The 17004-nt window shown below is 57.0% G+C and overlaps 1 protein-coding gene across 2 annotated transcripts in view; it reads left to right on the top strand.

Moving 5' to 3' along the window:
* Positions 1-5808: 5808 nt before the first annotated feature.
* RASGRF1 (Ras protein specific guanine nucleotide releasing factor 1) overlaps positions 5809-17004 on the top strand; it is an 88534-nt gene continuing 77338 nt past the window's right edge. For both annotated transcript variants that reach the window (XM_047738923.1, XM_047738922.1), the window contains exon 1: positions 5809-6500. In XM_047738923.1, the coding sequence (XP_047594879.1) occupies positions 6225-6500 (276 nt within the window). In that variant the 5' untranslated portion in view covers positions 5809-6224. The remainder of the gene's footprint in view (positions 6501-17004) is intronic.

Below are 17004 nucleotides of genomic sequence, written 5' to 3'. Positions count from 1 at the left end.
GACGGACGGCTGCTTCTGGTCACTCGCTGTCAACTCTATACTTGGCTCGCTCACCCATGAATCGTTCCCTCCCAATTCTCGACGGGCCAGGAAGCCCAATACCCAAGTGCACTAGAAGGTGAAGGGCGGTGCCCGTGTGCATGCCGGTGTTGGGATGGGGATGGGAGGTGCGGCACGGGCCACTGGCTGTACTTCGGGCCACTCAGAGGCCCTTTATGTTTGCTGCTGCTGAAGTTTAGTGAGTCCCCAGGGGACTGGACTGCACGGGGACACTGCAAACACTGGCTTCCTCAGCCCTGGTGCTCATGACCGCAGGTCGCAGCTTCCGTGCATGGCTGCCAGCTCCCCCGAACACAGACTGGAATTAGAGATTCGTCCCCGGGGTATACGATCGAGTGAACTGACCTGATAGACATCATCAAACTGAGTGCGCGCCCTCTTTCCGGGACCCATGTTACAGTCACAAGACTGACTACACGCAGGACACGAGAAAAACAGTGATGCATTTCAAATGTAGGAAGAGTACAAACCATGTATAATTATCTATTATATTTAATATATTTAAATATGTTATGTACTTTATACAGTATATATATTATGTATAATAGGTAGAAAAAATATTTTTTATATATGTAACTATATAGCAATGCCATTGAATCTGGAAAAAATCTGCGCTTAAAGGAAAGGGCATAGTCTTAAGTACTAAACAGAAGTAGTAAAAATGAATAAATTAAGCATTCAAGAAGTTGACGGAAACAACAAACAGATCGAAAGAAAACGGGAGAGTTTAGTAAAGACACAGGTGTGTGCTTTAACGAACTACAAAAATAGAGTTAATAAATAAATTTAAAGCCTTCACAACAAGAATAATGAAATTAAAACCTTTGCAAAGAAAGACAAATCATTTAAAACAGAAAATCAGCCCCTAAGGAAGGGAAAACACAGATGGAGATAAATCAGAAAACTTGGTAAGTCAGTGTTCAGTCTATACAACAAATTGGAAGATGTAAACAAATGATCTTGGAAATTATAAGTCACCAGACTCAAGAAGAGATAAACAAACAAGATAAAACAACGATAATGTAAAAAAAAAAAAAGCCAGGGTTAGATGGGAGTTATCTACTGGGTAATGTACTCCAACTGTCCAACTGGCAAGCCCAACACATAAATTAAAATTTTAAAAACAGGAAGAATTACGGATAGTAATGGCTTACAAAATACATACAGGAATGGTAATAGTTTTCTTATATACTAGTCATGTCCAGCTTTTTAAAAATAGAAAATGATCATATTTTTATTAGAAACAACAAAATGTAATACCCAGAAATAAATTAAACAGGAAATATATAAGACAAATGTAAAGAAATGTATATAATTCTATCGGAAAAATTTAAAGGACAAAATTTGGAGTGAGGGACTCTTTTCTTGAATAAGAAGATAAAATGTCATAAAGTATTAATTATTCCTAAATTAATAAATATTTTCAATGTCATTCCAGTAAAAATCTCAATGAGACTTTTCTGGAACTTGATAAAATTAGTAATGAATTAGCCTCTTTCAGTCAGATATAATTGACATGTTATGAATTAATCCTGAAGAATGAATGCAAGCGATATTTAGGAACACTTACAAATGTAAAGCCATGGGAGTGGTCCTGTTCTACCAGATCTCAAAGTGGTTATTAAAGCAGTAAGAAATAAAACCAGGTGTCACTGGTATAAGACAGACAGACAGACAAAACAGGACAAAAATAGCATCTGAAATTGTCCCAAATATAGGAGGGTACAACTTCACATCAGTGGTGGAATTTGGATTATGCAAACGAGTGCTTTGGGGACAACTTACCAGACACTTGGGAAATTAGGAAAAATTAACAAGGAACCAGATCCCAGCCTCACTCTCAAAAATAAACTCCAGGGTGCCTGGGTGGCTCAGTGGGTTAAAGCCTCTGCCTCCACTCGGGTCATGGTCTCAGGGTCCTGGGATCAAGCCCCACATCGGGCTCTCTGCTCGGCGGAGAGCCTGTTTCCCTCTCTACCTGCCTCTCTGCCTACTTGTGATCTCTTTCTCTGTCAAATAAATAAATAAAATCTTTAAAAAATAATTAAAAAATAAACTCCAAAGTAAAATTATGTGTGGAAAAATGAAGTATAAAAACCAAGAAATTTTCTCTTTTAAGATTTTATTTATTTATTTGACAGACAGAGATCACAAGTAGGCAGAGAGGCGGGCAGAGGCGGGGCGGGGGGTGGGGGGAAGCAGGCTCCCCGCTGAGCAGAGAGCCAGATGCGGGGCTCGATCCCAGGAGCCGAAGGCAGAGGCTCAACCCACTGAGCCACCCAGTCACCCCAAAACCAAGAAATTTTCTTGAAGGAGCTGGGACACGGTTGGCGGGAGGGTGCAGGGAGCGTTCAAAGTCAGAAGCCATAAGGAAAAAGATTTGTCTACAATCTAAACTGTGATTAAAGGCAAGCAACAGACTGTGGAAATCATCTGCAACGTGTACGGTGGCGATGGCAAGTACCCCTCGTGTATGGAGCACAGTGACAATTCTACAAGAAAAATATTAACACGTCTGAAGAGAGGCATTAACAAGAAACTCACGAAAGAAGGAATGCAAATGACCATAAACATTTAAAAAGTGTCTAACCTCCAAGCAATCAAAAAAGTACAACTTAATACAAGAAGGGGATATCATTTTGCCCTTTCCAAATGGGGAATTCTCAAGAGGCAGAGACTGTGGAGATCCAGGAGGGACAGGTGGCTGAAGTGGGCAGCTCGTGCCCCAGCGACAGCCATGCACGGAGTAAAAGACCTCTCTGGAACTCCGGTATCCCACGTACCCATGTTTCACACGCACAGTCCTTAACCTAGAAACGCCCCTTTCAGGAATTCGGCCCGAGGGAGGGAAGTGCGCACACGAAGACGTTAAGTACAGTGTTATTCCCGAAAACCGTTGTGACTCGGAAACAGCCGAAATGCCCAACCATGAGAAAGCGACTCCTCTAATTCACGGTCACACACCACGAAGTGAAGGGGCCAGGGGGGTATTTCAAATAGCCTGTGATGCAGGAAGCCCGTTGGGTAAACAGATGAGCATTGAATTAGGGTTAGCACTGAACTAGATCAGACAGCAAAAAATAGAGGGGGAGAGAGAGAGGAGCTACGCTTTTATTTTCTAGATTATGTTAATTTTTACAAAGAGCCTTATTCCACTTACACTCAGAATAATACGGCTGTTTTCACTGGCTGGGAGGTCACAGTGCAAAGCCCTAGCGTCTGCCCGAGGAGGCGGGGTGGGCGGTGGCTGACAGAGCCGGCCCAGAAACCTCTGTTTCCAAAAACGCTTCTGACTCCACCCTCTTAATTCTTCATTTTTTTAGGTGGCGAGAAGGTTATATATATTTTTAATATAGTGTCCAAAGAGCAAATTTCCCTGTGATACCTGCCACCCCACGGCACACACAGGCTTCCCGTGTCCACAGCGCACGGCTGAGCAGCTCCTGCGCACACGGCGCGTCCCCGCCAGGACTCAGCGGGACTTGCTATTTCTAAGGTGATCAAACCCACCAAAATACTCCTTAATTCTCCTCCTTGTCTCCTTATCTACAGACACCTGTTCCCCAAACTCAGGGGAAGACGTTCTTCCTCCTGCGGGAAAGGCACCTTGTGCTGGCCTGCGTTCCACACAGCGGAGACTGTGTTCTGTTCCTCACTGGGGCCCCGGTGGCCTGGCCCAAGGCCTAGCACAGACGAGAGGCCCAATGAACCCTGGGGGGACAGCTGTGTGTGAATGAATGAAGGAATGAATGAATAAACACTTCCCATCTCCTGCCACCTCCCCAGCGCTCTAAATACCACAAAGCCCATCCGTGGGGGCGCAAGGCCACATCACAGGCGTTTATGCCAAAGCGCCCTCAGATCCCGCCAGCAAGGAGAATCTGCTCCAGACCAACCAGACCCCCGGTGATACGCGGGTATAGACAGAGTCGCGGGTTCTGTGACACGCTCCGCGTTCCCCAACTTTGCTGCACATGAAAATGGACAACCCACTCCAGCACTGCTGTGGGTGATTCTCAGATGTCCCCCGGGGGGGTCCCAAGGTGCAGTCCAGGTTCAAAAGGCAGGTACCATCACGGGTTTCTCCGTCACAGCAGCTGCCACGGCCTGGCCTGGCTGCGGCACACTGGAGAGGTCCTGCCGCCACTCCACCCCTGAAACCCAAGGACCACCAACTCAGCTGTACACATACCCTGGGGACACGCAGCCCAGCTCAAAACCCGTGAGCCTCCTTTCCCCACCTGCACAGTGGAGCTGCTGGGCTGGGGCTAGCTAGCCTCCCCCGGGGCCTAGGCAAGAGAGCCCCTGCCCCAAAGCGTTCTCTGCCTCTGTATCGGTCTGCCTAATAAAAGCGTTCCCGCGAGGAACCTCACTCCTGGAAACTGCTTCCATAAGGAGGGCAAAAGAGAAGGAAAGGTGGTCGCAGTGTAGGGTCCCCCTGGGGACAACCCCAGCTGAATGTAGAGGCTTAGCCATCTCACCACTTTGTTTTCATTATTCGCGAAAAACAATCAGCCTCGCTGGTGCTTTGCACTGAGGTCCCCCCCACCCCGCCCGGAGCCTGGGCACCGAGAGGACAGGCTAAGATTAACACCGTTTCTCCCCAGCGCGCTCCCCGGGGAGGAACGCAGGCCCACGCCACTGCGCCCCGGACGGACGGGGGCCGCTCCGAGCCCTCCCCCACCGCGGGGTGTCTTCTCTTCGTGGATCCCGCGGGTCTACCCAGGACTACGTGATTCCCTTCCCTTGCGCCACACCAGGGTGTGTGTGTGTGAGTGTGTACGCGCGCGTGTGAGCCTGTGTGTGAGTGTGCGCGCGCGCGCGCCGGGGGAGGGAGCCTGCGGCTTCGCCGCTGAAACATGGTGTCGTTCCTTCCTTCCTCTCCGGGGCCGCGCGGCCGCCCTTTGCCGCTGCTGACCCGCTGGGCCAGGCCGGGCGCCACGCGGGGTCCCAGCGAGGCCGCTGCCCTCTGCGGCAGCCGGCAGTGCGCGCTCCCCGCTCCGGCGCCCAGGCTCGCCCGGAGGCCCGCGCGCCCTCCCGGTGCAGCATGCGGGCGCTGTGACGTTCTCGGATAAATGCCGCGCAACTGTGTAGGCGAATAGGAGCTAAAAATAAGAACGGAAAATCTATCATTAAGGTATCATTGCGCCAGAGCAGCTATTTGAAGGCTCCCGTGGTCCCTGGCGCCTGCGTTTGAAGCCCGCCTTTAGGCTTCGGGGGTATTTGCAGAAAACTCCCGGCAGCGGCTCGCCAGCCAGACCTCAGGGTGCAGGGGGTGGCGCGGGTAATTATGGCAACACTCAAAATAAAATAGAATGAAATAAAATAAGCGCTCACCTAACCCCTCCCCCGTCTCACCCCCGGTGCGTCCTCGGGTCGCTGGGGAAGCCGCGGGGAGTGCGACTGGACGCTGAAATGAATGTGACCCGGCGATTACGCAAAGAATAGGACCGAAAGCTGTTTCGGATCCATTTCGTCAACCGCCCTCCTCGGATTAGAAAAATAAAGTACAGGGAGGCCGCCTTTGGGAGAGAAAATGACAACCGGGACTTCACCCCCGGTCAAGGTGCAAAGACGCAAAGTCCCAGGGTGGCAAGCCTCCGGGGTGCCCCGGGGTTAAACGAACATTGATCTGATTTAGTTTTTAACACCCGAAGGGAAACAGCGGACACCGGGGTGGAGGGGCAGGACTCGTGTGTGTGCGTGTGCGCGTGTGTGCGTCCGGGGCGGGGGGAGGGGGCGCCAAGGTGCAGCCTGCGCGCCGCTCTGCGCCGCGGCGGGCTGCGTGCGTGTCTCTGTCCGCGCTGCTGAAACCGGCTCTTCGAGGGATCGGCGTCACATGACTCCGCCTGCCCCTCGCCCGCGCGCAGCTCGCCAGTCCCTCAGTTTGCCCCGTGCCGGGGGAGGGTCGGCCGGCATCTCCTGAGCCCCGGGGCGCTGAGGAGCGGAGAAGAGGTTCCGGCGGGGAATGGTACATCTCGCTTCCAGAAGCCCCGGCTCCGCGCCAGATCCCGGAGTGTAGATATTTGGGGGGAGGGGAGAGCGACCAGGAGCGAGCGAGCGAGCGCCAGAGAGAGGCAGCGCGCCGCGCGCACGGAAGGGGGGCTGCCGGTGCCGCGCGGAGAAGATGTAAGCGCGTGGGGTCTAGCTGGCCTCCGAGCACCATGCAGAAGGGGATCCGGCTGAACGATGGCCACGTCGCGTCCCTGGGACTGCTGGCGCGCAAGGACGGCACACGCAAAGGCTACCTGAGCAAGCGGAGTTCGGACAACACAAAATGGCAAACCAAGTGGTTCGCGCTGCTGCAGAACCTGCTCTTTTACTTCGAGAGCGACTCGAGCTCGCGGCCCTCCGGGCTCTACCTGCTGGAGGGCTGCGTCTGCGACCGCGCGCCCTCCCCCAAGCCTGCGCTCTCCGCCAAGGAGCCGCTGGAGAAACAGGTGAGGCCAGCGCCGCGTCTGACCTCCTAGCTCCCGGCCGCGGCCCTAGGCACCCCGGGCCCTCCGCCGGCAGATGCTGCCCGAACTTTGGTGCCTCCACTCTTGGCTCCCTCGGCGCGAGAGGAGGCTAGGCTCAAGCGGGCGGGTGACCCCGCCATGGGCAGAGGGGGCAGGGACTGCGGGCAGGAAGTAGGCGCCGGCTGCGGCTGCCCTTCACCGGGAGGCAGGGACGCAGGGGCCGAGACGCGGAGGTGCTGAGAGCGACCGGGTGCGGGAAGAAAAGGGGCTCCGGGAGACCAGACATGGGCTGGGAATGTGGACACACATCCAGCCAAACATGGTGCCTCCCACCCCGCGACCCTCTCGGCCTCAGACAGCCCTGATCGCCTGCCCCCGGTCGGGGCAGGGGAGACGGAGGCGTCGGAGCGCCGGGCCCCCTGCCCCGCCGCCGCCGCCGCCGGGAGCGAAGGAGAGGCTGCACTAGGGCCGCTGGGGTCGGCGGGGTGCGGTGGAGCAGCGACGGTCTCCCGGCGGGGGCCCAGGCCCCAGCACCAGACCGAAGCGTTCCAAGGACCCCTCTGGCGCGTGGAGGCCAGGGCCCGGGGCTGCTGCGGGGGCCTCGGGACAGACGGGCGCTGCTCTCCTCCCCCTCCCCCTGCACCACCGCTGCCGCCGCCCGCCGCAGTCGCGGCCAACGCGCTGCCCTCGCGTTTCTGGAGCTGTGGGGCTCAGGGGCGGGCCTGGATCTGCCCCCGGGGTCCAGGCGGGGTGGGGGGCGCCTCTGGCGTGGAGGGAAGGAGGAGCGCCCGAGAGGGAGAGCGATGTTTAAGCTTGATGCACTCAGCAAAGGCATCTGGTCAGTCTCCATGCCGCCAGTAAAGGAAAGTCAAAGATAGTAGGTCCTAAAATGTCGTGGCTGGAAGGGACCTGAGATGGGGGGGGGGGGGCTGTGGCTGGCTGGTTATTGTCTGAAGAAGGACGCTGAGACCCACAGAGATGGTACTGCCCAATGTCATACCAGGCGGCTGCTTCGGATTTCCAAAAGACAGCTGAGATCTCAAAGCCCCTGCTGCATGGAGACTGGCGGGGTTGGATTGGCCGGACTGGAAGCCCCACTTGAAGTTGACCACCTTGTTGTCAAGACCGGCCTGAGCCCAGCCTCTGCAGTCCACCTTTGCCTTTCCTGCCCTTGTCTGGTGGGTGCTGGGGGATGATTTCTGGGGACTAGCATATTTGGGGGTGGATCTCTGGGGACGCTAGGACACGGGGCAGGGAGAGGCTCCCAGCCGGCAAAGCCGAGCAAAGAGCGGGCAGGTCCTTCGGCTCAACGGGGAGGAGGACTGACCTGAGAGAGCCAGACCCCGGCCAGGCCAGAGTTCTGCTTCCAGCCCTTGACAAACTGCCCTCGCCAGCCTTCCAGAACCTCGCCGACCTTTGCCAGCCTAAGTCCACCTGCACCTCCCGGTGGCCCCAGCCCCAGCCCTCCTGGAGCACCTCCACCCTCAGTCCCCAGCTCTAGAGCCCAGAGCTGAGTGCCCAGGGAAGGCAGGGAGAGAGGGAGGCAGGAAGCCAGGTTGCCACGGGGCTCACAGCACCTTTTCTCAGCCCTTCGGAAACCAGAGCCGGGCCTGAGACTCCATCTCGGCCCGGAGACCGCCGCGCTCTTTCCGTGACCTTAGCAAACGCCCTCAACTTCTCTGAGCCTCTGTGTTGTCATCTACAGAATGGGGATAAAAACGCCTACTGCCCCAAGATTTCCAGAGCAGTTAGGTAACGTACGTGAAAGTGTGCTCAGGACGCACTCGAGCTGGGTCTCGGGAAGCCGTAGCTGATCTGAAGAGCCGGGAACAGAGGCCACACGGAGAGTGTTTCAGCTGAAGGGAAGCTCGGGGAGACCTTACAGCCCATCCTCCCCAGTACGCAGACAGACAGACAGAAGGCCAGAGAGGGGAAGTTTGCTGCCTCTGAGCAAAGTAAGTCAGGAGCAGCCTCAGACCCAGAATTCACCCAGTGTCTAAGAATTCCTGAAAAGGGGATCCTTTTCAAATCAGTCCTGGCCCAAGTATCAAACCGCACCAGCAGCAGATTTTGGAAGGGACAGGACTGCAGAGCCCACTGGTGGTATGCACACGTTCTCCCCACCGTCTCCCCAGAACGGCCAGGGAGCCCCAGAGGAGAGCAGGACGGGGCGGAGAGGAGCAGGTGACGGCCGGGTGCCGCCTGGCTCGTGCGCCGATTTTGTGCGAGACATCTGCTCTGTCTCATGCCCTGACATAGACCTTCCTTCCGTTTGAGTCCAGAGCCAGGGTCTGGCTAACGTGGAGAAGTACGTCCTGCTTCCTCAGCCCGCGGGCATCTATAAGAAACTGTAACGTTTCCATTCTGTATCTTAGAGGAAAACTGGTCGTCCCAGCGGCTGACCGATATGTCTCATGGGGTTGGGTGCCCCTGGCAGCCAGGCGGCCCCGGCGTTAGAACCATCCTGTCCCTGGGTCTGCCCTGCGTCTGGGCCCACAGGAAGCCTCAACTGCAGACCCGCTGGCCATGTGCCCTCGCTAGGAGGCCTCGAAGATGCCGGCAGGTGGGCTGCACAGCCCGGATCTGGTGAAGACCTGCTTGGAACCAGACGTCGTTTTGTCCAGGTCTAAGCGGGCAGCTTCCAGGTGGAAAGGCCAGGGCCAGGAAACCCTGTCCAGCGGCAGGAGCGTGTCAGGGACCGAGCACACAGTAGGTGTGCAGAGTGTGCTTGTAGAGCTGAACTGGGAGCATCAGATGTTCATTCCTCCCTTGGCGTGCTGAGGGCTGACAGGGCACCAGCCCGGGACCCTGAGCCCCAGGCACGTGTTCACATGGCGTCCTGATGCCCTCTCTCTGTGGGCCTCTGTGTGAGTCTAACGGCACCTGGCACAGCCCCCTTCCTGGAGCCCTGAGCTGGGATCCAACGTCTCACACAGGCAGACTGACCCAGCCCGCTCCCGTGCCCAGTGGCCGCTCCAGGGCACCTGGGCCCTGCTGGCTCCGGGCTGACTTCCTGTCCGGCTTACAGAAGAGGAAACCTTCTCGGGCCGCCTCGGGCGGTGGCTGATGTGAGACTCCTTCCCTCTCAGTCCGCAGCCACCCCGCCTTCATCACAAAGCCCTCCCGTTGCTCCAGCACAGTCCACCCCTCAGCCAATCAGAGAAACGCAAACCTGAACGGAGGGGGATAAGGTTTTGCTAAAACAGCAGCCCTCCGACCAGAGCCTGGGGACTCCGACTGCTGTGCTTGTACCTCCCAGAGAGGCTCCGCCTTCCAGACGTGGCCCCCGCAGCAGCGAGGCCCCCAGGATTAACCGTTCCCTCCCCCAAACGTTTCTAGAGCTGAAAGGAGGCTGAAGAGACTCAGTAATTATACCTTAATTGGGACAAGGAAATACCAGGTCACCGCCGGTCTGCTTGGTGACGGTGCTGGGACGGTGGTTCCGGACCGCGCAGGCGCGAGGCCACGCTGAGATCTCACTGCCTTTTTCTGGGCGGCGGACATCGGGCTCTGGGGACCCAGGCTCTGCTAGGTCCTGTGGCTGTGGGGGGAAAGAGAACGATGTCTTCAGAGAGCTGCCAGGGGCTGGGTGGGGAGCCCTCCCCAGGTGTGCCCCTGCAGCTATGGCCAGGGGGGAGTCTCCCTCCCAGCCCCTGCCTGGGATCCCCGAGGGGCTTCCCAACACTCTCACAGGGTCCCACCTCCTGCACTCCCGTGCCCCTCTGTACAGCCCCCACTCAAGGGACCTTCCTCTGGCGGGCACACATCCAATCACCACAGCAGCAAGCCTCTCAGAGCGACCATGGCTCCCATTGCCTTCAGGGAAAGATGGGATCTGTCCTGGGGGACCCCCAGGAGCCAGCATTCTGCCCTTCCGTGAGCCCTGACCCATCTTCCCATCCTGCTTTTCCTCACCCTACACAGGCCTCTTTTTCCCTATTCCGGGCCTTAGCACCTGCTCCCTCTCCCTGGAAGGACCTCCCACCCCGAGCATGTCAGTGACCTCGTCCTCCCCACTCCCAAGGTCCCAGCCTTGGCCTCCCGCCCATGGACCCCAGGCTTTTTTTCCTCCACACTGTGGTCACAGTCTGCGATGACCATGAATTTCCAGGTGCAGGAGAGCAGTGGGGGGCGCCAGCTGAGGTGGAGATATGGGGCAGTTATAGCTGATAGTTGATGAGAGGGGTCGGAGCCCCGACTGGGCGAAGGAACTGGGTCTTTACGGCACAGACTCCGGTATCACCGCAGGACCCGCCATCTGGCTGGGCAGGAGGGACTCCCACACCCCTAGACCCATAAATATGGAGGAACAAAAAATGCAGTTTACCGAGCACCTACTGTGTGCCAAGCACCTGCTATGGGCCGGGCACCAGAGTGCCTGCTCTGCGTGAGCACTCCCCTCAGTCCTCCCAGCAGCCCTGGGAGCTTGTCCCTGCTCACCCATTTTCGAGACAGCAACACTGAGGCTCAGTGCCGTCAGGTGACTTGCTCGAAGCTCCGGAGCGTGTGGGGACCAGCGGGCAGGTGACTGCAGAACCTGAGCCCTCCTACACTGACCGCTGGGCAGTTTGCGTTGGCCGTCCCCCACCAAGAAAACAGAGCATCACAGCACCTCAATCCGTCGCTGCCGCTCCAGCGACTTGTGTGAAGGAGCTCTGGTTTCTGCTTGGGTCGGAACCTGGCAAGTCCGATCCCATGAGCATAAAGGGAAGACCTAAAATACAGGCATCTGCACCCCACAGTCCAGTTTCCCCGAGATCCGGCGCCTGTGTGCACGTGGCCGGGAACAGGACTCAGCCCCCGGCGTGTGTGCAGGAGCGCTGGTGACGTCTGCACCCGAGGGGGCCGGACCGCTGCCTGCGTCCAGAGGCCTCCGTGAGGGCACCTGCCCTTGAACACCCCCACTGCCCACCCCCTCCCACGGGGGAGCTCACAGCCCTTCATATGCGAAGCCCACTCGCCAGGAGGTGAGTTGCCCGCCTCTAGCAGCAAGGGTTTCCGGCCACACGGACTGGCTTTGGACCCCGGCCCCTCTTAGGTGGGGAAGGTCGTCAGGCTCCCCAAGCCTCAGGTGGCCCGTCTGTGAGGGTGTAACAGAGCCTCCCCGCATCCCTGTTCTGCGGGCTGCGAACCCCTTGCCCCACACGGTGGGGCTCGTCCCAAAGGGAGGCCCTTCCGGCCCCGGCTTTCCCGTCTGTGCCCGGACTCCTGCTCGGCGGAGCCGTGGCGCACGTCCCGGGGGCCCTTGGCAGGTTCGAAGCTAGCCGACACCAGGCCCTGGCCCTGGACGCTAGGATGGGGTGGGTACTCCTACCTCTGTTTCGGCGGGCTTTGGAAACGTGGAAGAAGTCTTGACCCCAGGGTGCCTCTCTCGTCGCTGGCGGCCACACCAGCCCCCAAATCTCTCAGACCCACTCGCCGGTGTCCTCTCTCCCTGTGGCTGCAGCGCAGGTGGCCGTCACCCCTCAACGGGACTTAGGGGGTGACCCCTCGCCTTGTGCTTGTCAGGATGGGCTGTGTTAAGCGGCAGCGACAACCAGGACCAGCGTTAACACGGCGAGCGTGTTTCTTGTTCGTGTTCGAAGAGCTATGCGGGGGGCGTGGGGATTGCTGGGGAGTCGTCCTGACACCAGCCTCCGCGGTCGCCCCAGCTGAGGGGAGGGGTGAGCGCAGCTCCCCGGTGGCCCTGAGGCTCCCCCAGAAGTGGCCCACTCTGGCCACAGTCGAGTGGACAAGGCACGTCACATGGCTGCGTGCAGATGCCAGGGGCGAGCACCAACCGTCTGATGCCCGACTGCAGAGCCCAGGGGCCCTGCCGTCTCCCTCCATCCGCTGTGTCCTGCAGCCACATGGCTGTGTGCAGAGAGACCTGTGCTAGCAGCACGCCCACCCGCCCAGCTCGTACACACACAGAGCAGCGGGGACACACCAGGGGGCTCCTGTGTGGCTGTGTGGGAGCCACGTGTGCCCACACGGGAAGGGGCAGGTCCAAGCCAGGCCTCCCATTTCCTTGTGCTCAGTGACTCTGTCATCCCTGGCCGGTGTCGGGACCAGCCGTCGGCCACCTGGTTTCCCCCAAAGCAGTGAGGACAAGTCCATCGAGGAGACAGCCTGGCCGGGAACAGACAGTGACCGCCCCAGGCGGCCCGCGCCACTGCCAAGGAAAGTCCAGGGTCCAAGGAAGTCCAGCAAGCGCAGCCCCACCAGCCCCGAGGGCATCTCGGAAGCTCCACCAGGGGGACACGCAGGATGGGGTACGGGAGCTGCGGGGGCCTCTGAAGCCTGTGGCCCAGCTGCAGGGCCTGGCCTTCCCCCGGAGCGGCGTCCCGGCAGGTGTGTGACGGAAGCCAAAGGGCACCCGGGGCTGGTCTGGAGCTCGCTCCGCATTCAGCAAGCATCTCGAGCGGTGAGGCCGGGTCGGAAGAGGTTCTCACAGGAGCAGCCACGCGGGACCTCTGTGGCCGTAGACCCACGGGCTGGAGTAACTTACCCGAGACAGAGCACTTTCGTGAACCATGAGCCGTCACGTTGTCTGTTTGAAACAACTTGTGCGGCGGACGCTACCCTCCCACTTTGTGAAGGAGAGAGCAGACGCTCAGGGGAGACGTCTCGAAGACCCCGAGGCCAGGTAATAAGTGACCCATGTGAACCGAGGTCAGCAGTCTCCAAACTGAGGGGCGCCAGGTGAACTCCCCAGAATACAGGTTTTGTGGAACGTGGGTCGATCTTCCAGAAGCTGAAAACAGAAGGACTCCGTGGCAGAAAAGCCCCAGGAAGGCTCCTGCATTGCAGGAGCGCTCAGAGCCTCCAGGTCTCCCTGAAGAGTCAGACAGGATGGCAGGAAGCCAGGCTCCGCCCCCCACCCCGCGCCCCTGGCTCCGTGGCCTGAGCCTGAGAAGCAAAGTGTCACCTGCTTCGTGGTTTTGCTGCTGCCAGTTAATAAACCAGGCCCTGTTCCGCGGTGACAGATGTGTCCAGTCGCCCATCCAGCAAACAGAGGCTGCCCTGTGCCCGGGCCAAGGCACGGTGCCAAGCTCCGGGGGCATTTCTCGGTTGGAGATCACTGGGTGGAAAGGAAGGAGCTCGCTCAGAGCAGCTTTGGCAACGGGGAGGACCCCCTCGGGACACCTGCAGCGGGAATTAAGGGAACACGTGCCGAAACCATGTGCCTGGCCTCCACGGCCAGGACCAGGAACCAGCTCGCTGCCCACCCCCTTAGGGGGTCCCCCGTCCCCGCCTCTCTCTAAGCCACATCTGCATCCTTCTCGGTCCTCTTTCTTGGTCTTGACCTCCACCACACACAGCTCATGGCTCGTGTCACAGCTCCAAACACCCGGGGACCTGGGGCGTGACCCGGGGCACATGCCCACCGCTGCTGGGGCTGCTCTCTGGGAGAAGTGCTTCTGCCTCGGGCACCGCTGGAGCATCAGAACCCGCTGGGGGGCTCTTAAAAATCCCGGTGCCCAAAACCCATGCCCCACCCCATCCCTGGGCCCCCGCGTTCTGCTCTCAGAGGTCTGAGGAGGGACACAAGCACCACAGCCCGGACTGAGCCTGTCGAGCTCCTGGGAAAGAGCACAGAAGGTCATCACAAAGCAAGCTGATCATGGCTTTGCCCGGGAAGGGACAGGGCCGTGGGAACACGTGGCTGCGTGCCTAGCAGCGCAGGGGGAGCACGAAGGAGGTGAGTTAAGCTCTGGCTAGGAGGGGTGCCCAGCCTTCCTGGAGGCCCTGTGTTGGTCACTGAGCCATGAGGGGGCTGGTGTCCAGCTCCGTGGGGACACGGGCCGGAGTCATGCAGAAGTCATTCAGGCAGAGAGCGAAAGCAGGAAGAACATCACTTTCCATGACCAATACCAGCTGTTTGCTCCTGGTCCTGGTACCACCCCAGGGGCAGTGCGTGGTCCTGCCTGTGAGCCCGGTGCTCACAGGTCTCCTTTCTGGATCTGTCCCCCATAACCTGCTGGGGGCAGGTGAAGGTCGACATGAGCGGTTCTCAGGCTTGGCTTCCCCTCCGAGCCCCCGGGAGATGCGTAGGTGCACCCAGACCAATTCCATGAGAATGCAGGGTCCAGCCGTGAGGGAGACCCATGGGGACAGGGACACAGCGACCAGTGCTCTGTGGGAGTGGTCTGGCCTGGCCGCCTCGTGTGCTCCCGGACCCGTCACAGGACTCCTGAGGGGGCCTCAGGTCAAGGCACACAGCCCCAACCTCATGCGGGGGTAGGCACTGCTCTGTGCCGGGTGTCCGTTGCGCCTCGGGGTCGATCCATGAGCCTTGCTCCCATACCAAAGTCAGGTGTGGTCCACCAGTGGATTCTGCGGCTGCTGCTGCCATCCTGGGTCATTCCAGCAGCTCAGGGGGCCTCTTGGGATTCAGACAGAAACGGACTCCCAGAGGCAGCCCCAGATCTGTTTCTGAGTTTATCCTGCATCCCTGATGTATCCTGTAGGATGTGAGTCCTGATCCTGCCCAGGACCCTGGGGGGCCACAGGTATGGCTCTGTGTTGCCCCAGAGAGTTCCCAGGGGTCCCCATGGTGAATTCCGGAATCGTGCTGCTCTTCTGCCCAGGGAGCCATCCTGCATGACTATGTGGTCATGTAGTCGTGTCAAGTGTGACTCACGTCCTGTCCTGAGGTCCTGCCGAGGCCCCGTGTTGTTCTGGTCCTGCGGACCCCTCCTTGGTCGGGCACGATTCTGGGCGCACCCGAGATGTGGTCCCCCTGTCATCACGTGACCCCAGGACATCCACTGTCCAGTCTGCAGCCCTGGCAGGGCCGTCGCTTCCCTCTGCACAACCTGGTCATTCTGGGGAGGCCTGGGGGTGGCTCAGCTTTTGAGGTGACCTGGGGCCTGTCCGACACCGTCTGAGGCTGTGGAACCGTCTTGAGCTCTGGTGGGACCCAGAGTCACTGTTCCATCTGATGCTGGCTGTGGGTTTTTCATATATGACCTTTATTAGCTGGAGGTATGGTCCCTGTAACCCTCCTTTCTTAAGAGTTTTATCATAAATGGATGTTGAATTTTGTCGAGGGCTTTTCTGCATCCATGGAGATGGTCATCTGATTTTTATCCTCATTCTGTTGACATGACATATGACATTGATGGGTCTGTGGATGTTGAACCGTCCTTGCACCCCTGGAACAGATCCCACTTGATCACAGTATATGATCCTTTCAACGTGTTCTTGATCTAGTTTGCTAATACTTTGTCGAGGATTTTTGTATGTAGGTTCATAGGGACATTGGCCTGAAATTTTCTCTTTTTGTGTGTGGTGTCCTTGTTTGGTTTGTGTATCAGGGTAATGCTGGCCTGGGAAATTGAGTTTGGAAGCATTCACTCCTCTTCAATGTTTTGCTCAGAGTTTGAGATGGACCGGTGTGAAATCTCTCTGTGTCCGGGAGCACCCGCCAGGGAAGCAGGCTGGCCCTGGACATTTTGTGTCGGGAGGGTTTGATTACTGAATCAATATCCTTACTGTGACTGGCCCGTTCAGATTTTCTATTTCTTCATGATTCAGTCTTGGAAGACTGCATGTTTCTCGGCATTTATCCGGCGTTTCTAAGTCCTCCTATTTGCTGGCTTATAATTGCACACTGTGGTCTCTCGTGATCGCTTGTACTTCTTTGGTACCAGTTGTGACTTCTGCTCTCTCATTCCTAGTTTTCTTGATTTGAGCCTTCTCTCTTTTTTCTTACTGAGTCTAGTTAATGGTTTATCAATTTTATTTATCTTTTCAAACAACCATTTTCATTGATTTTTTTCTGTTGCCTTTTTAGTCTGAATTTCCACTTATTTCTGCCCTGACCTTTATTGTCTCCTTCCTTCCGCTGATGTCGAGCTGTGCTCATTGCTCTTTATCTAGTTCTTTAGGTGCAAAGTTTCATTGTTTGCTTGAGTTTGTCCTGTTTCTTGTCTCATTACGAATTTCCCTCCTGGGACTGCTTTTGCTGCACCCTACAGATTTTGACATGTTGTATCTTCACTTTCATTCATCTCAGGGGTTTTCGTCCTCTTGGATTTCCTCGTGGATCCATTTGTTCCGTAGTGTTTCATCTTGACGTATTTGTGATTTTTTTCTCCAGTTTTCTTTTGCAGTTGATTCCCAGCTTCACATCATTGTGGTGTCTGGAAAGACGCTCAGTATGCGTTCAGTCTTCTTAAATTCATTGAGACTTGCCTCGTGGCCTCACATATGTTCTCCCCTGGAGGATGTTCCATGCACACTTGAGAATGTGTTTTCTGCTGGTTTGGGGCGGAATGTTCTGTGCAGAGCTGTCAAGTGCATTTGGTCTAACGTGTCCTTTAAGGCCACTGTTTCCTTGTTGGTTTTCTGTCTGGACGCACTGCCTGCCGATGCAGGTGGGGTGCTAGTGTCCCCTGAGTTCTTGTATTACTACAGGTTTCTCTTTCTAGGTCTTTAGTATTTACTTTATATGTCTCAGTGCACTTCTGTTGAGGACATAAATATTTACAAACCTTCC

Source organism: Lutra lutra, chromosome 7, assembly GCF_902655055.1.
Source record: "Lutra lutra chromosome 7, mLutLut1.2, whole genome shotgun sequence".
In the NCBI taxonomy this organism is placed as follows: Eukaryota; Metazoa; Chordata; class Mammalia; order Carnivora; family Mustelidae; genus Lutra; species Lutra lutra.
The sequence above is the reverse complement of the archived record's forward strand: the minus strand, read 5'-3'. Positions and strand labels throughout refer to the sequence as shown.